The sequence below is a fragment of the Dromaius novaehollandiae genome, chromosome 16 (genome assembly GCF_036370855.1).
Source record: "Dromaius novaehollandiae isolate bDroNov1 chromosome 16, bDroNov1.hap1, whole genome shotgun sequence".
Taxonomy (NCBI): Eukaryota; Metazoa; Chordata; class Aves; order Casuariiformes; family Dromaiidae; genus Dromaius; species Dromaius novaehollandiae.
In genome coordinates this window covers 7,685,752-7,709,366 of record NC_088113.1, presented here as the reverse complement: position 1 = coordinate 7,709,366, position 23,615 = coordinate 7,685,752, and the positions used below count along the sequence as shown (strand labels likewise).

The 23,615-nt window shown below is 42.3% G+C and overlaps 1 protein-coding gene across 1 annotated transcript in view; it reads right to left on the bottom strand.

The window, feature by feature from the left end:
- Positions 1 to 2,493: 2,493 nt before the first annotated feature.
- The window catches only part of PTPRT (protein tyrosine phosphatase receptor type T), a 478,646-nt gene continuing 457,524 nt past the window's right edge, over positions 2,494 to 23,615 (bottom strand). Inside the window, exons 27-33 of the mRNA XM_064521396.1 lie at positions 22,713 to 22,862; positions 19,567 to 19,740; positions 15,555 to 15,686; positions 13,288 to 13,413; positions 11,708 to 11,871; positions 11,077 to 11,212; positions 2,494 to 10,373 (exon numbers count right to left, since the gene is read on the bottom strand). Of these exons, the coding sequence (XP_064377466.1) occupies positions 10,320 to 10,373; positions 11,077 to 11,212; positions 11,708 to 11,871; positions 13,288 to 13,413; positions 15,555 to 15,686; positions 19,567 to 19,740; positions 22,713 to 22,862 (936 nt within the window). The 3' untranslated portion in view covers positions 2,494 to 10,319. The remainder of the gene's footprint in view (positions 10,374 to 11,076; positions 11,213 to 11,707; positions 11,872 to 13,287; positions 13,414 to 15,554; positions 15,687 to 19,566; positions 19,741 to 22,712; positions 22,863 to 23,615) is intronic.

The window sequence follows — 23,615 nt, the reverse complement described above, 5'->3', positions numbered from 1 at the left end:
CACTTTTAAGTAACCCTATTGACCTGTAGTATAAATGCTCTACAACTATGATTCACACCATATATTAACACTTTATGGATAAACTTTTACAAGCCACTTATAAATAGCCTCTCAGTACAAATGTTATGTCCTCCCAAATACGCATGGAAAGGTCACAGAAAACACAATCATTTCAAGAAAGAACACAAGTCCTTTTGTTTGCTTTAGTTCCTGTAAAATTGTTCTTTAAAAGTACAATTAACACAGAACAAAATTTTTTTAAACTGGTTTTATTATTCAAATGTAGAAATTCAACAAAAAAGAGAGAGCACCTGAAATGGTCAAGCTAGATTGTTCAGAGGAAGAATTTCCCAGAATAAGCAAGCAGTATTAATTCTGCTTGCCTGTCTTTTCCTTCTCCCTTTCTCTTTTTATCTTTGCAGATATCTGCTAATGGGGTGAATGATCCCATCTAATTTCAGACATTCCAGAACTGGTTGTCCGAGTTGATATTGGTCATCAAGTTAACTCATAATCAATGGAGCAAAATGGGCACATCCAGAGGACAATCCAGCCCAGTCGTCTTATCATGACTTTATCCATAGTGAACTCACCTTCCGGAGAGGCATTTTTCTCACTGCCAAGCTAATCATCTATGTTCCCTCTCCAGAGCCGGACAGCTAACATGTAGATGGCCATGCCTGAATGAGATAAACCCCATTTTTAACATCTGCAAATTCAGCTCAGTATGATATATGGAATTTGAAGGTTTAATTTGTGAAAGTGGGAGCTTCAGCTTCGGTGAAGAGAACTTGTCAAACTTGGCCAAACTTGAAGTAGTATCAGTAGAAAGATACTGGTTATCATGGGGATGGATAGAAAGGTAGAAGCTGATGTTTTAAGACAGTGACTGATGTTGGTAAAATCTCTACTGCCTTCACATTTCTCAGTTTGTATTGGTAACAGCAAAATTGTAGAATGGGAGGCAAAGCACTTTGAAACCCTGGGGTTTCAGACTTCTATACCTATGGTCCAACATCACCTTCAACCCACTGATATCTTTGGGTGAGCAATGCTGGGCAGACAACAAGAGGACAGAAACATGAATTAGTATTTGTTTCCAAAATCTGGCATGTCAGTGTGTATCACTGTAAGACTAAGACTGCCTGGAATCTTGCAGAGCTTTCTCTGCTGTCCACCTGCCACAAATGCAAACCGGTCTTAATATCTAGTGTCAGTAAAACATTTTGCAAACCTGGATGAAGCATCCTATGGCAAGGCAAACTGTAACTAATCATTATGAATATATAACTGTCTCTATTAGTTAGGACTTTTCTGGCAAAGTTTCCTCTCCAACTAACACTGTGGCGAGGAAATTTCTTTGGTAGTAACTTCTTCCTTCTAACTGACTCCCTGGTGTACCAATAACTCTGTGTAGTTGCAGGGAGCTTTATACAGTCTAACCTTGTTATAATGAACCCTTTGAATAAATTGATGCTATATCTGAATGTTCAACCACAATTAAGATGCAAGAATTTGCTGCATCAGGCTGATGAAGAAGCAGCAACATTTGAGCTAAACATATCTAAGTACAATTACAGAGTTTTGTTCACATCAATCAAGAATTAATTCAAGGAAATATTTTCAAAAGAAAATAGCTAAGACATGCACAAAAGAAAGAGAAAATATGCTTCCAAGGTAACTTCATCACACTTTAAGAAAAACAGGAGCGATATCATTCTTGTTCAGACACTTTTTTTTTTTTAGTAAGGCTAATTACCAATGCAAAAGAGATTAGCTCCTATCATTGGGGTTGTATTACTGAAGCTAGAGTGTAGCAAGACATGACGCTCCTGCTCTGGCACTCTAAGCTGTGAATCTCAATGCACTCTTGTGCTTGTATTCTGGGAAAAAAAGTTGTCTTCTGAATACGTGAGTCCTGTCTACTTTCTTGTCTACTACTTTGTACTAACTCAATCAGCGGGCAAGGTGCTGGTAAGCAAGGCTGGAAGGCCAGAAGACGGCAGCCTGCTGGTAAACGCGTGGAACTATTGACTACTGACACACAAATCCTAAATTCAAGTTTGGCATGTATGTGTCTATTTATAGAAAACACTGGAAAAATCTCACTATCATATTAGCAGTGTCTTTCAGCACTTGAATAAGCAAGGAAATAATGCAGTAAAACCTACTAGTAAGAAAGCTTTGCAAAAATATGCTTGGCTCTAACCCACGCAGTTAAGACCAGAATTTTCAAAAATACTTAGCTCACATATTTAGGTTGTCTAAGAGGACAGACTCAAAATTTTCAGCTGGATTGAATTGTCCAGTGAATTCTCTTTGCTGCTGTTGAGCTACTTCTGAATTATAACCATGATGTAAAGCTCTCTGTCCGTCGATGTGACAGGAGGCTGGTCTTGGCTCTTCCATGCAATCACTCCACCACTTCTGATGGTATTACTTGCAGTAAATTGTCCCCTCCAGGTGCAAAGAAAAGGCACAAGTACAAGAGTCTCTTAGTAAAACATTAATCTCAGATCACAGATTTATTTTATGGATTTGCAACACAGCCCATATTACAAACATTGTCTGGGAACATTTACAAGAATAAATAAGATGGACTCGCAGTTGTAAAAAAAAGATTACACTTCACTGTAATGTACAGTCAAAAAATATATCTGATATTCATTGACTTGACATTATTTACCTTCCTTCTTTTAAGCTAGAAAGAAAAGACACTGAATGCACAGTGTTGAGATTTCTGTATTTATATTTTTTTCCTTTTTTTTAATACGTGCTTTATCTATCAAACATCCAAACTGTACAAGTGAGTTTCACCAGTAATCCATAAGGGCCAAGGGCGGGGGGGGGGGGGGGGGGGGGAATCGCAACAGCAAAGAGATTAGCTCTCATGCAGCACTCGTCCCTGCTGGCTGAACGGTTGCATTCAGGGAGCGGAAATAGGATACTGCTGATGCAGAGGCAGCCACAGCATTGCCATGTGACGGAGTAACAAGGCTGGCAACAAGTGATGCTAGTACATTTTAATTTCAGCAGGATCGATGCAGCGGGGGAAGGAGGCGAAGGAGATTAAATCAATATGGGAGTGAATTTTGTTAACATGGTGAGTCTGTATGAGTTAAACGTGTAAAGGATACAGCTGAAACTTTTGGCATAGAAGTACAGTGTAAGTGCTGGAGAGGTAAGAAAGGGCTACAGGGGTGACAATGGGGTAATGCCAGTTCTGCTGCAGGTACATGAAGTCCAGCACAGGAAGCCTGGTGAGACTTTCAGCAATCCAAACAACTGAGAGGCTTTTAGAGCAGCTATATTCATTCAATTTGTAAAGTGCTGGCCACACTCCCCCTTCTCTGCAAATCTACTCCCTTCCATAACTTCACATAAATATGATCCCTAGAGGTCTCCACTGAAAGATGAGCTACTCACACAAGGATGTCTCCACAGTGCAACGCTCTTGAGGTATGCCACAAATTCCCCCAAACACAGTCCTGTTCTGCGACATCAGATCTCCCAATAAACACCATCACCATAGAAATATTGCCACTCTGCAACAAGTAACTCCACTAAAGTAACCTCTACATCATTGGGAACCTACATGCAAGAGATCAGGACTCATCCCAAAGCGTACATCTGCACTGTAACCTCACCTTGCAACAAGCAAATCCTGGCTCCAGACAGACTGCTGTGGACTAGCCTATGTCTATACTGCTCAGAAACAGCTCATGCTGAATCGACTTGGAAGAAAAGCATTTTAGTTTGTTCTTTTCTCGTTTCATTCTTTTTCCCCCTCCCCACCAGGAAACACCATGGGAACACCAGCATCTGTCATCCAGCTTGCTGCATTGTTTTGTTTCTTAAGGCTCAGGTTGAAAACAGAGAAAACAGAGAAAAGGGATAAAAAGGGATGAAAAATCTGCTTGACGTTTTGGGACAAGGACAGGGATGGAAAGATTAATTTAGATCTCTGGGGCTTCTCCAAACTGAAAAAGCTGCTAGTATTTCATGATTATGCCAGTCTGACATGAAACTGTAGGATATGCCATGTATAGTTTACTGTGTACAAGGGAGGCTTTTAAATTCTTTTAATGCAGCAAATAAAGATTATAGACTAGAAGCTGCTGGAAGTCAGCAAGGTTTTTGTTGTTGTTGTTTTTCTCCATCAAATTCAGTGCCAGCAGGACTTGGTCCTGATGCATGAAAAATTATGATTTATCTTGACTGCTATAGCAAACTGCACATTCTTCAAGTATATATATTAGGAGGGAGATGACTGATACCTTTTCCAAGTTATTTAACAGATAACACAGGATAGATTTTCCTAGTGGCCCTCCCCAAAACTACAGAAGTTGGGCTTTGCTTGCTATGTTATTTGCTGGTCCTCGTTGAAGGAAGAGCTGTAGGCATTTTTGGAAACGGGGAAGGGAAGGGCACCTGCATTTTTAAAATATGCATCATGCATGTATGGCTATAGAAGATTTAAATCTAAATAAATACGAACACAAGAGGATTAACAGAATTCTTATACTCGCGCATGCTAAATTTTGGTTAGCTGGCTCTCCCAATTTCTACTCCTGAAAAGGTCTGTGCAGGAAAAATGCAGTAATTTGTTCTAGTGTTTCACAGTCTTCTAAGAAATACATTCAATTTTGGACCCACAGGCAGCGGTCATGCTGAACAACTTTTGTTATGTGGCCCCATTTATGTTTCTAACAAACTAGATTTCACAGAAGTTTGTAAACTCAAGACAACTGAACAAATCCCAAATGAAAACAGCAGGCTCGCATCAAGCTCTTGAGATGCCCCTTGCAATGGCCAGATATATCATCGAAGTTAACTGTGCTACAATGTAATACACTAGATTATTTAAATTCATTATAGGACAATGAAGTTTTCTGAGGGCTACGTTTCCCTTATATTGCTCTGTAATGACTTGTTACAAATTTTGCAAGTGTGACTGGTAAAGACACCTCGTATTTGAAGATTTCTCTCTCAAGCAAGTCTGCTTTTATGTTTGTCCCTCAGAATTCATTCCCTCTTATACTGACTGTTTGGTCTCTAGAGAGCTCCACAGGGTGGAATGTGGTATTACCTGTTTTTATGATCTTGGCATGAACTCAGAAAAGTAAGAGATATATAAGTAGCTCTGCTCAAGAACGAGAGACAGAACAAGGTGCAAGTTTCCTACCTGTTTCAGGACTCCATTTAATCTGCCTTCTCCTCCAATGTTTGCTTTTCTCCCAAAGGAGATTTCTTCTCCTTTCCTTCTCTTCCACATGGCAATTAGTGTAACTGCCTTCTGAAGCACTTCCTGGAGGAGCCTGTCTCCTTTGCCTGACTCTACAGGACATCAAAAGCAGTGACCAACAATCCATGGTCTGTGGATTCCTAGGGAAAATCCCACAAACTACTTCTAAAGGGCCTGTGAAAAGTAAATAGAAAAATAAAAGTCTACCATCTGCAGGCTTAACTCTGCTACTGTGGGTCTACATTGCCACTTGGCATTTTTTTGTACAAAGTTTACAGATCCAAAATAAAAGCCTGGAAGCTCCTGACACACAAACATGTGCTTCACTAGGCAGAAGTTACACCTTGTGATATCCTTCCCTGCCCCACAGAGCTACATGGACCAGAAAATTAGGGGTCACAGGCATTTCCCCAAATCTCTTTCTACCTTTGGGAATTATCTGGACATTCTCTTCAAGTGTGCATGTGTGTGGGCAGGGAGCTGGCCAAGAGTGATGGGATCCAGTAATAGCAGCTTGGTTCAGGGCCACAAGACCACAAAGTCAACAGCTCTTCTAGGCATGTAGAAATCTTTCGTTGCTGAGTGCCTGTTGCACATAGACCAAGGCGGACAACTCTAGCTAACATAAATGGCTAAAATATGATATAAGTAAGTGGGACCTAACAGCGCATTAATAAAACCGGTTGGGGCTAAGCATGGCAAAGGCAGACACGAAGTTTCATGTAACTCTGTGCAACTTTGCTACAGAATTTCAATCATGAATCAAAGTGCCTCCTACTAACATAGTCGAGAGACTTTCCTGATAAAAGAACATCAGTTATGTCAAGCTGTGGACATGACCAAAATCACCAAATTCCCATTTGCTTGCTTGCTACCGAAAGTCCCGATTCAGTTACTTTCTCATATATACACTGTGCTCCCTTGCAAGGTTTCTTATCTGTATTAATAAACAAAACTTGACACGCAATAATCTATACTGCGTAAGTGTCAGTTTGTCCGTGTTTTGTGCTTTGCCACCCAGTGCTCTCCCAGACAATATGCAAGTATGGGCTGAGGGAAAGCATGAGGCGGTACCTCAAAAGTCCATATACAGGAAAGGTCAGACGCCTTCTCCTTAGACATTATTGCAGGGCGGGGGGCGGAAAGGTGCCAGTATATGGCACAGCTACCGAGGAGCAATTAACTAAAAGAGCAACAAAAAAAAAAAAAAAAGAAACAATTGTCAAGCCTACTGTACCTTTTAGAGGTTTTGGTCTCTATCTCTCTCCTGCAGACAACTCAGGGTCTTCCTTCTCCAGCAGCCACTCTAGATATTTCTGGAATTCTTTGCTTCAGTTACATGCCTTAACAATTTAAGATGTTAGTCACCCTTTGTATGAGATAGTTCCCTGCCACCCTTCTTCAATTATTTCTAGCTCCCTCAATTTTAGATTAGAATTTAGACCAATACTGTGCTATTAATAAACAATGGTCCATTGACCCTGGAGATATCTGAACAGGAGTAAATCTGTCTTCATTATGACCAATAAGATATTGTCAATATCGTATTTTCCCTGTTTAAATTCAATCTTTTCTATCTTTTCTAACAACTCTACTCCCCACTGACTATTAATCCTATCAGGAGTGAGACAAGTCTCCTTTATCTCAACTCACGTCTCTCTCTCACAGTGAAAACAAATCCAACGCCCATAACCTCGCTTTGAACACATTACTTTTTGTGCTATATGCTATTCTCTGGTTTAAATAACCTCATGGTAGTTAGGTTATTTAAAGTGAGGTTCTTTTCTTTTTCCACACAATTCCCTTCATGATTATTTCAGGCAGAGCATATACGCACTGTGCAGTGATGAACAGCATAAAGATCCCTCAGCCAAGACAGAGCAGGGCCAGGCCCCTGGAAGCAGCCAACTCCATGCCAACATAAAAGCGTGGGTCTACGGACAATACAACCTGTGGGGTTTGCTCAGCATCTTCCCACATTGATTGTAGGCAGGAAATTAGGAGAAGGTCAAGACACACAACTGAGTTACCACACAGGAAGGTCTGTACGTCAGCTGGGCTGTGCTAACCAGCATCATCTGTGTTACTCATCCATTACAAACACAAGATAAAACTTCGCTTAACCATCTTTCACTGAAGTTCACGCTAATGTAGCTCTGTATTTGCAGAGGGCTCAAAGCATGCCCATGGCAAGTTGCTGCGGGTCAGCTGATACACAGGCCTGACCCTTTAGCAGCATTTTTCATACCATGAAAATACATTGAAACTTACCTCAAAGCCTTAAACAACTCCACTGTGGTGCTATTCTGCTCTGTTCTTCTGAGGCTTGCTTCTCTCCATGCACATTTGCTTCACACATTCTCTTCTGTTTTTTAATCCACTTTCTTTCATGCTACTCTTAAGCTTGGAACCATCTCCCACACCTCACGCTTCAGTCATATTGTCATTTCTTCTACCTCTGCATTCCTTTTACCTTGCTATTATACCTCATTGCTTTAGCTAATCTTTCAACAATTCACGAGAGGAACCTCTTTTACTACTGGACTGTTAGCTTCCATGTAAAATTAACAGAAAGCTAAATACTAATTAATATTTTCATAGCATCCAACTAACTTTGGTCACCTCTGCATATACTTTGACAATACTGAATGACACTTAGGACAACTAACATTATAAAAAAAGCTGAGAACGTAACCAAAAAGCAAATAGCCCACAAATAACTCAAAGAAGAGACTGCCTGGCCATGACAACTGTGTTGATGCACACAGCACCTTTTCTTTAGAGAGATGGTAGGGATTTGGAAAATAGGGGCTGATTCCCTCTGGCCTTCTGGGCTGAAGGAACTCAGGAACACCTTGCTGACTTGTAACTCTAACTTCTTTCTACTTAGGCAGCTGTTGAAATATCCTGCCCCGGGATCAGTGCTCACTCCCCTCTTCTCCGCAACTGGCACCCGACTACTGATCTACACTGTTACGGCAAGACACCTCTAATCAAAACACTACTATTTTGCCTTCCTTTTCTTTTCTATGTCACAGTGCTGCTTTCCCTTTTATCCTCCTCTTCTGTTTGCAAATACCCAGCATCTTTTTTTTTAGATTTCTGCAGGTCCCGGCAGAGATGGTAACTTTTCAGTTAGGTACAGGTATGTTTAAGTCAAGAGTTCTTTTCATCAGATTTAATAATTCTCCTTCACTGTCAAGGCAAAGGTATAACTATTAAAAAAAGGATGAGAATGAATCAGAGGGGTCTTTTGGTTTTATGTATGGAATTATTACCATTTTTTTGAACTTCTGGCATTCTCCATGTCAGATATCGACACGACCAAGCTCATGGCACAGTCTCTGAGTATTTATCTGAGAGCAGAAAACTACGGGGTGGTCAGAAAGTGGAATTTTCTTAAACTCTCACTTTCAATCTAGCTCTTAGAAAATCTGTACCTGAAGAAACCTACCTCTCCCAGGATCTTATTTACATAGAGAGCAACCTCATATTCCCACACTCTCTACATAAAATATATGACTAAACTGAAATACTGAATATTGTAAGGTCTTGTTCATTTAAATTTTCTTTTTTCTCTGAGATCAACCTGCAGACCTTAATGATTAACTACTTACGTATACTCTTTCGGAAAAGCAATTTCTTAGCTGCAAAGAAGTCAGAGTAAGATCCAGAACTGTGGCAAAACACATCTGCTGTTTGTTTCAAAGAAACAGAGTTGCACAGGCATTTCTGCAGAACAAAACAAAAGCTGTTTTGCTTAAGATGGAAAGTTGCTGTGCTGGTCTAATGCATTTCTTAATGCATGCCACTACAGATTTCTGTGTAGGTACCTCGCCTTTCCTACAGCTTGGATGGGTCATCACTTTTAAGTTTGCAGGGCCTGGAAATCTGGATAAATTGCTCAGTTACATCTGATAGTACCGATGTAGTACATCTGATGGAAATAGCGAGGAAATCTTGATCAAACACGACTTTAAGATTACCTTCAGACTTTATGCTCTGTGAACAGGAACCTTTTTTGCTCTTTGTTGGCACAGTGCCTAGTTCAATTGGGTCCTGTCATAACTAGGGCTCCTAAGTTCTACAGCAATACACATAATAAATAAAAAATAATAATACATAATATATGACCAATAAGTACCTACTTTATACCCTGTTTTTTAAAGACACACTGCACCCCAGCAAATTCCTCAAAAACATGGCAACAAAGTTACCAAAGCTGCAAGACAAATGCAACTTGTTTGATGCAAATTTTAATTTTAAGGTTTAAGTGGCTGTGAAACTCTTTAATGATATCGCTTCACCAGCACTGAACAGAACATGGACCAGAGAGATGTAACCAGCTTGTGCACAGCCTTGGGAGTCTAGCAGAAACTGGGGGGGAACAATTGTGCAGAAGCCGAGGCAGTGAATATGTGAACAGCTTCTCATTTCCGCTATTTTCATGCTAAAAGGAACTGGATATGGGAAGAGAACTCCAGCATTTTTCTTTTTTTTGGTGTTGGCCTTTACATTTGGAACAAAACAAGAACCAAGAAAAAACCCCAACAGAGAAGGTAGACAAATTGTAACAAAAAGTTTCATATATCCCCTATGGCTATATCTCATTTTTCCCAAATGACTGCTGCATGAAATTCAAAATTTAAAGACCGGGATTTGAGAGCAAAATCACAAATTAAAAAGGAGACATTTAAAAGACAGAATTTCCTCGGGGTTTCATTCTTTCTCCACTCCGTAGCAAGGAGAGCAAAAATACAATCCAAAAGAGGAGACGGGAAGTCGGAGGGGATTACAAAGTCCAGTCTTCCAGCCTGTCTCCCGTTTTGCTAATTTGTACAGTAGGTTATTTGAGAAGCGGTAGACGCTCCGGTAGAAAGCAGGCAGCAGCACACACAGGCATCATCTCGTCCTCCCAGCGGCGCTGAGGTCTGTGCAGTCGCAGTCTCTGGCTCCGGGAAGGAGAGTTTTTCCTTCCCACACTTGTTACTGCCTTCGAGTGTGGGAGAGGGGAAGAGAGCGTCTGTCAGAGACGGGGCTCTGGCGTTTAGGGGACTCCCCTCCCTTTGCTCGGCTAAAAGGAACTCAAGTATTCCAGTGCAACCTCGTATACAAATCTATACTGTTCCTGAAAGAGAGAGCAGAAAGCAGTGGCAGAAGGACACAGGCGAACTCTTCCAGAGCCTCGCTCGACATGCTGACAAGAACCATCCCCTCTCCCTTATTTATACCATTTGGCAGGAGCAGGCAAACATTAATTGTATTTCTACGAGATAGTGAATGTATGTTACCAGGAGATGCTACAGTCAATGGAAGGGAGAAATGCCCGAAGAGGCAGGCCTGACACAGGCTATTCATTATTTCCTTCATGCTCTCGTTGCATGCATTCCTTTTGAGGCAAGAACTCGGTTTGACCAACTGAGATGCTTTAATTCAGGACAGTTTAATCTCTTCAGTTACAGGGAGCAAGGCCCTGGGTTCGGGCTGTTCTCCCTTCCCGGTTTCAAGGCATGTGAGAGCACCTAGCTCTGGGTGCTGCGCATGCGCAGGGGGATGACTCCCCTCCCTCCCTGCAGCCGTGAGGACAGCCTGGGGGTCTGAGCTCCTGGAGGCAGCTGGATGTGGGAGGCACTGTCCATTGCTCCCCCTCGCCTCACGGAGAGGAGGAGGAAGACCTGTGGATACACTGTATGCGCTAACAACGGGACTCTCTTTAATTCTGACGGTGTTAAATGAAGATTGGTTTTGATTCACAAAGCTAAGCCAGGAAGCTCTTTAGCTCTCCTAAAGTCCCCCTGCATACGCTGGGTGGGTGAGGTGCAGGAACTTACCAGCGACTCCACCATGTTGGATTTGTTATTTCGCAACGTTTTCACTATGTGGAACACATCGATGATATTTTGCTGTTGGATCATTTCACACACGCTGCAGATGGCACAGAAGGTGCCACTGCGTCCCCCGCCATTCCTAGGTGCAGAAGGAAAGAGGTGATAGGTAAAGCTAGCCAAGGCCTAAGTAGTGGAAAAAACGGACAGCAGCAGTGCAGCACGAGATGGGGATGGAAGGGCCAAGTCGATCCCTGGCAGCAGCAGACGGCCCCAGGACCTCAGCGCTGCTCCTGCTGACCTGGCCACACAACAGGAGAAGCCCTGCCATGACCAGAGCTGGACACTTAGCACTGCTGCTTCTGTGGGTCTGGGCTGCAACCATGAGGTCTACCTAAAGCCCCATTTACACGACACGAAGCAACAGACCTTTTTGCCTACTCCTCATTATGCTCAGGAAGTCTCTGGGCCAGGATGCTAGGCTGTAGCACAATATTCAACTTGAATTGTATTGCAAATGTAATTTAACTTCATTTTCCCCAGCGGAAGCCTGGCAGCCCACCAGATCTCCAGATCTATAATCAGTGCTCGTCAGACAGCACATGCAAGGTCGCAAACATTTTCCAGTCTGACTTACAGGCAGTGGACAACAGTGCGTCCGTCCCTCCCGTCATACTGTTCCTGCCACTTCTCCAACCTTCTGACCACCTTCAGGAGGGAGCGTTTGGAAGGAGGGGTGTCCCTGTATGCTGGCCAGCCAATGTACTGCAGGTGCTGAACGATACGGTATCCATCCTGGGGCTAAAACAAATAGCATTTTCATGATGATAAATGAAATGGGTCAAAAAGCAGAGAGAGGGTAAAGCAGGATGTACTGGTTATGTAGCACTGTCTCCTCTGAATTTGCTGTCATCAGTGTTAGCCACCTTCACTCTGGATACCTGACACAGTGGGGAACAAGGACTTTGGAAAAGCCTGGAGATAATGGTGATCTCAGGTATTACAGAGCTGGGCAAAAACTAGGTGCTCAAGATCCCTGTTTACTATAGAGAATCAAGTCTCATCAAACTGTAAGAATAGGTCATATACATCTTTCCTGGTAGCCTGCGCTGGAGGTCAGTTGTGCCATTTGAGCTAAAGGCAAAGACCACTCTCAAAATATCTCTGGGGACCATAGAAGGAAAGGATGCTCATAAAGATTTTAGTAAAGCTGTTGTTGTTGAATACAGACGGGTGCAGAGAACCATGAATTTACAGCAACCACCCTGTAAGCTATGCATTTACTAGCTAGTTTGCAGTGTGGGAGTCATAGAGGCTTAGTGTTATTAGCGACCTGTTGTCAGGGCTGTCCCTGGTTCAGAAGCAGTTGCCTTGGGATACTGGCAAGGTGAATATGTATCTGATTTAGCCACTCATGTAAATGGACCACAAGGTTCATTCTGTAACGGCATAACTGAATTGCTGCTTAGACTCTACCACACGATCAGAGACTGATGCGTTAAATAGGATGGAAATGTAATTTCTGGAGCCTGTTTCCGTTTCTGATTAAAAAAAGAAAAGGAAAAAAAAACCAGACATATAATCAATCTGGGAAACAACTACTACTGAGTGAAAAATCCTCTACTGAAATCCTGACCACTGCAGCCCTTAAGTTGCGTTGTTTGGGTCCAGTGTGCAGATAAACTTTGTCAGTACCATTTCAGCTACCCCGAGGCTGAAGGAGTCAGACAAGAAGCTGCTTGCAGAAATGGCAGTTGCTTATTCATGGGGAAACAATGGCAACTGGGAATCCCAGTCCAGCCAGTAAACACTGCATCTGTCTTCAGAGACAAAGCCACTGTAAATATCCCGCATAGTGGCTGACAGATGGAGAGCAGTTGACAATATCCTAGTTTATTTCTTACAATATTGATGGTTTTACGTTGGCTACTAGGTGATTAATTGTTCTCAAATACACACAGAAAATGCATTCCATTTAAATGCAGATTTCCAGCTCATATCATCCACTTGCTGCTTTCAGCCAAGAGCATCTTACTGATGTAGACTGATGTAACTAAATGTTAATTGAAGGAATTAGCTACTCAATTTTGCACTAGAATCCTGTTCCGAGGTGAGAGATTCAGCATCTCTAAACCACAACTCTCAGTTCCGGCTCTTCCTCAAGCTAAAATATATTTTACAGAACAAATGAGCAATCTTGTATTTCACTGATCTTACCCTGGCCATGTTGCAGATCCGGAATATCCGGTTGATGATATCTTCATCAATGTCTGCTGAAACAAACTCTACTTGAATGGGGCCATAACAGCAGGATGTCTTCTCCGGCCAGTACTGCATGCAGAGCTAGTGAAAACACCACAAGAAACAGAAAGCACATTAACTATTAATAAGGAACCTTATGATAAGTCTTCTTTCCATTCAAATTTATATCCAGTTCAAATCCGTAACCAATCCTGGAATTCTTTTATTTTCTTTTTAAATGCCCAATCTTCGCTCATGCTGATGTTACTGAATTGAAAGTATAAAAAAATCCTAACCACACAGATTTCAATCTAAGTATGTGAAATCCATCTGGAAATAGATTGTGGCAAAAAAATATTTTGTATGAGATCTCATTAGCAGTTTCTGCTGAGATTGTATTTCTTTGTGCTTTCTTCTTCCTATTTTCAAGTGTAATTTTGAGAAGTTTTGAAACCCCCAGATGCTCATTTGAACTTGATCTCAAGCTATTCAAGTTCAATCATTGTCACTAATGACGTCAAGTGTGTGCACGCCACTGCATTAATTCTGCATTCCCATTATCCTTTGATCATATGGGATAAAATTTGGGTGGGATAGTCATGCAATCTTATGCATCTTTGCCCTTGTTAGTTTTGCAAGACTAAAAAGCAAGCCAAGACTACATAAGCAAGTCCTCCTTTGAAGGCCATCTTTACTCCTCATTCAGACTGTCAAGCAGCCTACCGATCTCCTCTCAGAGCATTTGTCTGATAGCTAAGGAGATGTGAGCTGTGCAGAAGCTAGGAGTATGTTTTTGGTACTGGCTGCAGACTTAAGCTAGCTGACGCCATGCTAGATAATTGTCAAACTGACTTTATGCATTGCCAAATCTACTTCTCTGTGCCTACAAATTATCTCTTAAAAACCGAAACTGCCAGGACAAAAAACAAGGCAGGTGAAGTCTTGTGCATAGAGATAGTCAGCAAGAACAATACTGTTCTGAGGCTGATAATTTCCTGTTTTTCGAGAACAAAGTGTGAGAAAGTGTGTCTAGTTTCCAGAAGGCGCATTTCTTTAAAGCATCAGAAAAAAGAAAAAGATGAAATCCATGTCTGGATTCAATGCCAGGACTCAGAAGCAAGCTGTGGGGATCTGATCAGTGATGCGAAACGCACAAGAGCATCAGGACTTGGGCGCTGGCTGCCAGGAGAGCCCGCGGCAGAAAGGCTGGAACGCAGCACTCCGGCTGCACATCGAAACAAAATCCCCCAGCTCTCACCCTGAAGGGAGACCGCCTCAATGAAAGTGTGATTGGTTTCTCCATTACCATCAAAAAAGGGCCCAATAATCTCACTGTCTTCGAATGTGGTAAGATTCTGAAGGCAGCGAAGAGACAAATGAAAAATTAAGCCATAAAGTACCAAGTACTTGAGGGTTCTTCTTCTCATGTTTAACGAGTGCCGTAATGGATGAATTAGCAATGCCAAATGCACTCTTTATACAAATTACATGATTATCCTTTTTTGAAAGCTATTATCTTCTGCCACTCATCAGCAAGGTGGCTAGCAATTCTCGTACAGAAGGAACGGGAACCACTCCTCACCCAGCAAGACCTACTTCTGAAATAACGTTACGTTCGGTAAGAAATCAACTCCCACACAACTCCAAAAAGAAAAAAAACACATAGCATCATATGCTTCTCCAGAAAGTACACCAAATAACTACACTTCTCTATCCTATAGAATTTCATTGGAAATCTCAGGGAAAAGGCTCTTAACCTCCTTCAAGCTGATTTCAGCATCTCTCTTGCTTCCATTCTTCTGGAATGCCACAGGAACAGGCTTGCTGACCACACTGTTGCAGTTCTAGTTGGGATCTCAAAAAGTGATGGGCAAGCATGAAGACACTGAGGTTCTGGGTAGGGGATTACATTTTTCTGAACCAAAGAAAAAGGAAAATAAGAAAGAGAAGAAAGCAGGTTTGGGAGGGAGTCATAGGTCTGCAAATACAATGTACTTAGATAGCTAATCCCTGCTAACTGCTGTGAGAATGAGCTGCCTTAGCAGGAGCCAAGCACCTTAATATCTTTGTGGATCTGGCCTTTATCTTTTGTTGTACCCTAAAACCTTATTTATTCCTTTCCAGTTCCCCTTTTGTAATTTTTCTTTTTTAACTACAAGAAAATGGCAGCAGAGATTCCCCTCAAAATCCTTTGGATTTGAGAAGAAAGCCACATAACAAAAACGCTGAAAAAAATGACTTACCTGTGCTGCGTCCATCTCATTCAGCATCACGATGGAGGAGCAGTTATAATCAAACACCAGCCTCCAGAAGTCTGTTACGGTGTTGGGCAGAGGGTGCTGGGTTACAATAAAGGCAGCAGGTTGCTTGTGGCTCTAACAAAAGAATAAGATTAGTTAAAAAAAATTCAATCAACTTTTATTCAAACGAATATTATACCCAGGAGGCTATGGCTAGGCAATCTGAGCCATTTAACCAGATTATACAAATCACATATCCTTCTCCTTGTTATCGCTGTGCAATGAATGAATGTCTCATAATGGGATTCTTTTGCTCCCAATGAAGACATTTCATTAAAGGAGTGTCACAAGAGCAGAGATTACCCAAATCAATTATTTATATTTTGAGACTCAGCAAATAATTCTAATTCTACTCTTACTACTACTGCTACTACTAGTAGTAATATTAATAATTAGCAAGAAAATAGCTGGAAGCAAAATGTTATCCTTTCTGCTGCTGGGGACTCTAGGAACTACAGAAGGGATTAGTTCCCCGTCTGCTATTGCTCCCTGGTGGCACAGTGCCACAGAAATGGCTCATCTGGATTTACAGAAGTCCCGTAAGAGCATGTGGGGCAGCATTCAGAGTCTGGCAGACTGGCATTCAACGGCTGGCGCTATTCCTCCGCCTCATGAAAGCCCTCTGGCCTTGGCCTCCTGGGCTGGGAAGGGAGGGGAATGGTGCTCCCAGGCTCCGCGCAGCCGTGTTTGTGCATCTCTGCAAGGTGTGCTGAGATTGCGGAGCAATGGGGACAGGCTCAGAGCGTTATCGCCTTCCCGCTGCGGCGGGCAATGCTTAGGTGAGCCTGTAACCTGCACAACCGTCTGTGCTGTACGACTGTGAAGCAGACTTGAATTAAAAGGAACAACAATGCTTGGTAAAAGACAAATTAAGATTTTGATTTTACAATACAGAAAGAAAGAAATACCCACAGTATTAAGATGACAGTTGTTAGGGCTTGCAATTTCTCCTCCACGTGAGCCGGTTGTGGGTGGAAATGCCGAGTGGACTACACTGGGGACAGGAGAGTGTGCCGCGCACCTTCTGCACCTTTCTAACAAGTTTGCAAGGGGGCTGCAACATGCTTTTGAGTGCACATGTGTGAGGAGGGTGATGGGAAATGAAGTAAAGAGACAGAAAAGGAAAACTGTTGGGAAACCAGCAGTCTGGAATGGATTTTCCTCTTTCTTCCTACTCTGTCTTTCAAACCTAGGAGCACCAATATGGATTTAAAGCTATGGATTTAAAGAAAGAAAGGCAACAGAGCAGTACATAAAATGGCGAAACTTATTTCCTTCATCCTCCCCTCCAAAAGCAAACCCTAGAGTCACAAAAATGGTAATGTTTCTGCTAATTTATTTCATTATGCACCAATATAGCTGACTGCATAATTGGCTGAACAGTCAGATGAAAGTATTATCTGTTTGTAGGTTTTGCCAGTAGGAGAAGAAAGAAATACAGCCCACCTGTTTCTTTGCCATAAGTGAGGAGCCAGCCTCACTGTCCTGTTTTAAAGGGAAGGAACTGACACACTGAGATGTTAATTAGTCATGTAAGAGAGCATTGGTAAGACCTTGGAAAGAAAATACTTCCATCTTTCTCCAAGACATGTGTGTTAAATACAAAGCTACTAGCGCTTGCGTATGGCATGAATTAGACACGCAAGTACTGCCCCTTTGCTTAAGAAGCATGTTCAGCTGCTTTAGGGGAAGGGGAAGGAGAGGGACAGTCTTTCACCTTTCTTCTTAGCAAGGCATTTTGTTGATGCAAACGTGACACTGAATGGTTGTCACAACAAAGACCCTAAGGTCTGTTGACTTGAAAGGGACAGAGGACGTGAAGAGAAAAGGCTAAGAGAGTCTTGAAATCTCCTGAGTAGAATTTCTGTCCTCTGTGGACAGCAGCGGCCCTTTGGCCCTGTTCTCAAAGGGTTTGCTCAAATCCAGATAGCATGTAGGCTAACACTTTTTCTTTCAATTGAGTCGGTTCCTTCATCCTTATTGAGAAATTCCTTCAAGTGAATGACAAAAGGATAGAGCTGAGAGCCTGGGCTGGATGGCAGTCAGTACAGGTACTCCCTAACTGGTATTCCTGGGAGCTAACTGGTATGGGTATTCCCAAAAGCTAACTGAAGGCATAAGAGGCCAGTTTCTTAAGCTCTGCAGTCAACAGACTGAAACAGTCTTCAGCACAGCTTGAACTGGAAGCCCAGATGAAGTGCTTCACCTTCTGAGGGACTCTGTCTTGTCCAGAGCCTCAATGGCTCTGGAAGCAGGTCCATATGGCATTCTGTGTCCAAGACTAACTTTGCTGAACGCAGTCCCGAGCAGCCTGCCAGACTGTTTTCCTGAGACAACAGCTGGAGATTTATGCTTCCAAACCCATGGAAACCCAACGGTAATCATTCTAGGTGCTCCATTACCCTTCCTGCTCTACCACTCCCTCCATCACAACCTTCAAGTAAAATGCAGAGCATTCTGCAACTCAAGTAAGAACTGGGAGAGAAGTAAAAAAAAGATAAACATGAGAAACCTGTAAGGGAGTAGTAAATGAAATGATCAGCATTGGGGGTCCATGTGGCCAAGTGTTCCCTAGGACATGCCAATCTTCACACAAGGGAAGAACAAATGCTAGTTCAAGGCTAGATGGGATGGAAGGTCCCTTGCAGAGTCCATGTCCAGTACAAACCTGCAGATGTTAAGTGACTGGAAAACAAAAAATTGCAAGGTCTGTCTGCAGCAGGAACAGCCCAGGAAGATCTGGGATTTAGGCTGATACATGACTATTTCAAGAGCTATTGATTCCTCTACGAAAGGATAAAGGAGTGTCAGAGAACATCATAGGTGGCTGAATTTCAATGACAGGTGAAACATCTCCTTACACAAAAAAATATTAAGTGGCAGAAATTTTGTAGGGAAGGGTAGTGCAGGTTTGAAGTAATGCAGGCTGAAATGTGCACATTCACAAGCTCTGAGAAATCAGAGGAGAACTGAGTGTGCTTCAGCCGATTTGTCAAAGCACAAAACACATTAAAAAGGAAAAAAAAAAAGAAAAACTGTTTCCTCAGGCACATTTGCAATGAAAACATCAAAACTTTTCTGAAAAAAACCAAAATCCATTCCACGACCATCTGACTTCACCTCTTCAATACAGGAGTATCACTGTTCCCCAAAGAATTATGGACCGAACAAAATTAAAAAAGACTGACCCTATTCAACATTACTCAGAAAAAAATGATGACACTTCACCCTAGATCATACTTACACATACTCCAACTGCAATAATTAGGGGCTTTTACAGGCATTTGTGTCCAATGGCAGTTAGGCATCATAGCAAAAAAGAAGCTATCAACATAACTCACCATACACAAATGACCTGTCCTGCAAGATTCTAGCCTATAAACAAAGCAAGGGAAAATGCCTTCAGACAGATTCACATCAGCTTAACTCATAACCTTCAGCCCTAAAGTTCTTTGCACATCTGATCCCTGCACTCCCATAGTCTTAACTGCATAGGCTCAAATAAATCACTCTCTCCACACTGCAAACTATTCTCTTCAAAAAGCTGAGCTGGCAATTTCTCCTGGTGAACATTTCTCTTCCAACTTCCACATCAATCAGTGCAAGGGAAGAGTTGTCCCACTGCTTTTTTGTCCATCTGCCTTTCTAAGATGCAACTCCAGACTGCATGCTGATGGGCTTCTTAGTCAAAAATTTTCCACCAGTGTGAAGCGAAACTACGAGGTATTGTGATAAACCATGTTCTATGTGACCCATTTTTGCATTTCTGTGAAGGTGACAAAATTCATGTGGCTTTGTTGTGGTTTTGAGATGTCAGCCCGAGAAACTGGAGAAAAAAAATACCTTTTGCTTTGGATCCACTTCTCCCAGAAAAAAACAAAAAAACCCCCTAAACTCCCAAGTGAATAGATTCAACGCAAACTAGGACCAGTGTGGACTCTACAGTGCTGCTTACATCCATGAGTGCAGCATTGATGTAATTGCTTGATTCACCATCCACAGAGATGAGAAAAGGCAGGCACCGGTCCAAGGGCAACACATCCATGCAGCGGTTCTTGTCATGGTTCCTCGGCAGAAGCCCGATGCTGCAGTCTTCTGGCCGAACACGTGGCGTCACAATATTGAGAGTCTGCAAAACGGGGAGGGAAGAAGGGAAAGACAGACAGATGCAGGCTGAGTATCTTTGAATTTACCTCTTAAAAGGTGTCTCTACACAGTTAGCTTATTTTAAAACTATTTAGAATAGCAAATCCCAGAGAATATGAAAAAGAGTAAGCACTGAGGAGCTTGTTACTGTTACAATACATTGTTTTGCACGTGCTCCGGAGGTGCTCTTTTAAACACCCTAAGTCTAGCATGAATTTAGGGCACTAAACAAGTTCTAAGATGCTTTTTTTTTCCCCTTAGGGATTTCATCTACAGAAGTTTTAACAATTCCCAGCTCTAAAATCCCACAGCAGTTAGATGACGTTTCTGTTCCTTCTTAGAGATAGGAAACAGCTGTCACAGCTGCAAATTGCAGCTCTGCCCCTGTCACTAAGTGAAACTTCCTTGTGTTTATACCATCTTTAGGGTGGAATCAGACATCCTTCTCCCTCTTTGGTGGGATTCTCTGCAGAAGTACTGCGAGGATTGACCTGGCCTACCCAGCAGGCAAGGCCAAGTTCAAGCCCTCTGGTGGTTCCCAGCTGATTCATCTTAGCAATAGATATTAAAAAAAAGAAGTATTTTTTTTTAAACAGGAGAAAGTTACGTTGCTGTCTATATTATTTAGATTGCTGCTTTCCTTTTGGAGAGATGCACAGGATGCTTCCCTTACCTAGTCATACCACATCTCTGGGGTCTGGCTGTCAGGCCTTTACCCTTTTCTGTCTTTCCCACAGCATGATGGAATGTGTTTCTTTAAATCTAGTTTTCTTTTGTGTTAACCATTGTGGGGGCCTCCTGACAAACCAGTCCAGGGAGCCTAGCAGGGGTCAGGAACAGCAAATCGAAGCAAATGCATTTTAACACTGTCTCTTAAGTCTTGGTAGACCAGGGGTGATCTGATGTCATTCTACGTTTACTGGTCATGTGTCCTTTCCTGAATCAACTCCATGTATTAATAGAGTGAATTCCTTTGCAACCATCACATGAACGCACAAAAATTTAGGGGGCCAAAAATTCTTACACAGAGCTTGCCAGAGAGGTTATGAATGACCTTCCTCATTTTTATGAGGAAAACAATCTAATATGCAAGAATGCATGAAGCACAGAATTAGAAATAATATTGCTGCTCTATATTATGTAGGCTGCATGTAGAAGTCCCTTTGTCCAGAAATGGAAAGCGGGCAGCCTGGCAGAGGGAGCCACATGAAATCGCAAACCTCTGACAGTGCAAATGAGTAGGCAGGGGATGTGTTAGTGATTTACCCCTCTACTTTATGTCCTTCCCCTCTCTACCTTGTTTTTGTGCTTAGTCAGACTCTAAAAGCTCTCTCAAGCAGAGCCGCTACACGTTCAGGCAACGTGCACTATGCGAGAAAACCATCCAGTCTTACCTGAGGACCAGAGGGACCAACATAATACAGATTACTAACAGTTCTACAGTTAGATCAACTGGTTCATAAAGACTGTAGCAAGAGATAATGTGCTCTGCATTGAATCCAGGCATTTAGGGCTGAAGAACGCTCTAAGCTAAAATCCTGTAAAAAGAGCATTCTACAACTAGACAGAGAACAAACCTCTTATGCAAAGTACAGAGGAGCTTTTCCTTCCCATAGGAGCTGCCAGCCCCTGGCAGCTCAAAAGAACAAGCACACAAGCGACAAATCTTGTCTCATATCATGACAAAATAAGCACAGCAAGCGGTGTCATTTTTTTTAATAGCACAACAGCATTTGATAAAGTTAGGCTTTGGTTCCTTCACACCAGGCATCCAGAACCAGAAACACTTTTACAGATCTGATATCATGGGATAAAACCAGATTTTTTACTTGAACTGCCATCAGTTGGGATCCACAATTTTTATCTCACTATGCCAACCCTGTTTGTCTGTAAGGTTTCAAATAAAGAACAAATTACCCCTCTGTGTAGAGAGGGAGGAAAAGCTGTGGAGCAGCAAAGGCATCTGACCCACACTGGGGCTTCTAGAAGTCATTCTACAACTGCAGAAGACACTTTGCTGGGGTATGAGGGACATCTACTGCTAGAGGGTTCTCCACCTTTTTACCGTTGACTAAAACAGCCTTAATAAATAGCAGCGCTCTCCCTCTCTTTACATTCCAACTCACTTTGCCCCAAATTTGTCACAATATTATGTTTTTCCACACACACACTGAAGCCGGTTTAAAATCCTGAAAGAATTTACAAAAACCTCAGGAATAAGAGTGGCAAGTTCAGCTCACTGTTCTGGAGGGAGAGTCCTTTCCTGCGCAAGAGGTACAACTGGCTCACGGCCACAGTGTCCTAAGCCTCAGTTTATTAGGATGGGTTAAGCAATAGTGTTAGCAAAAGACGGAGTGGCCCCCCCATCATTGCTTGCCCCAGGCAAACCGCACGACTCCCCTAGTTATGAGTTTTATGATATGTCACTTCAGTTCTGGCCACCAGGTATTTGCGAAAAAGTACGTAGTGAGCTAAGGGTTTCAGTCTGTTGAAAATTAGTACTAGAAAAAGTAATGCTCACTGCTCACTTTCTCATTTGTATGAAAGGACGTTAGCAAGCTGAATGACTAGTCAGGACAGGGGAACAGCATACAAGCCAAGAGCCAGTTAATAAGGGTCCTTGAGGCACAAATGTTTCTGCATAAATTACAGAAGTAAATGAACAACAATATATTTGTTGGAATGAGAAAGTCCAATGTTATCTGTGAAAATTAACACCCTTGCTCTGTCGAAGAGATGGGAAAATTTTTCTTTGCCGAAGGCTGAAAAGCCTATGCTTAAACACGAACTTCAACCTGATCCAGCAGTAACCCAACAAAAATCACCTGAAATCAGCCCCTGGCTCAGTGTCCCCCTTCTCTGCTCTGTTGGAAATTGTCAAATAGTAAGAAGAAATTGATTAAACACACATTTAATACACCAACTGCAATGACCAAGACAGGCGTAAGAAATTACCTGAAATTCATCTTTTATCTGGCTGGAATTGGTCTGCGGATCTAGTCTGCTGATGTTGTAATATATGGATCTGAACTCGCAGACTGGAATGGCCGTGTTGCCGCAGAGACATGCCTCCAAAATGGCATCATGGACAAACACATACTGCTCCTGGACAGGGAAGGGGACAAGACATTAAAATCATATTTTCAACACAGATCATGAAATATCACAGTCGAGTTAAATAATCTAGGCTGTCTTTTTTTCTTTATGCCTGATATGCATATCTGGCTCTGTTTCATGTGCAAATTACACAGTGTGCAACGTGACAGCTTTCAGAGCATATTTCATCCATCATTGAACATGAAGCCTCGTATTCCTTTCAAATTTAAAAGCATGATGCAAAGTCACCAATCTCTGGATGCTGGGGCAAAACGGGGATGGGCCCAGGAGGAAATCCACGTGCAAAGCTTTTCTGTTCACAAGCACGAGGCAACGCTCCCTTCGCTGTCAGGAATGGACTACGGCTAGGGCATACTACAACACCTGCAACACTAACTGTGCCAGAAGGTCTACTCCATCTATCTTTTCTAATTGACTTTTGGAGATGCCTGGTATTCTGTGTAAAGCTCTTTCCTGAACTACATATGAGATATGAAGCCCAGCTGAGTTAAAAGACCTGCTCTGTTTCAGACTATTGCCTTGACCCTCAGGAAGGGAAAGTATTAAAGTACAGGTATAAAACTTCTGTAGTATGACAGCAGCTCCCTGGAAGTCTGCGCAGCTACAAAATGTATGTGATGGAGCAGCTTGCTTAATCAGGACCTCAAAGTTGAAACTGAGGATGTTTCACTCATTTCTTAAGCTAGTCATCAATATAAAACAGGTACTACCTGAGTCTGCAATATACCTGTGAACGAGACA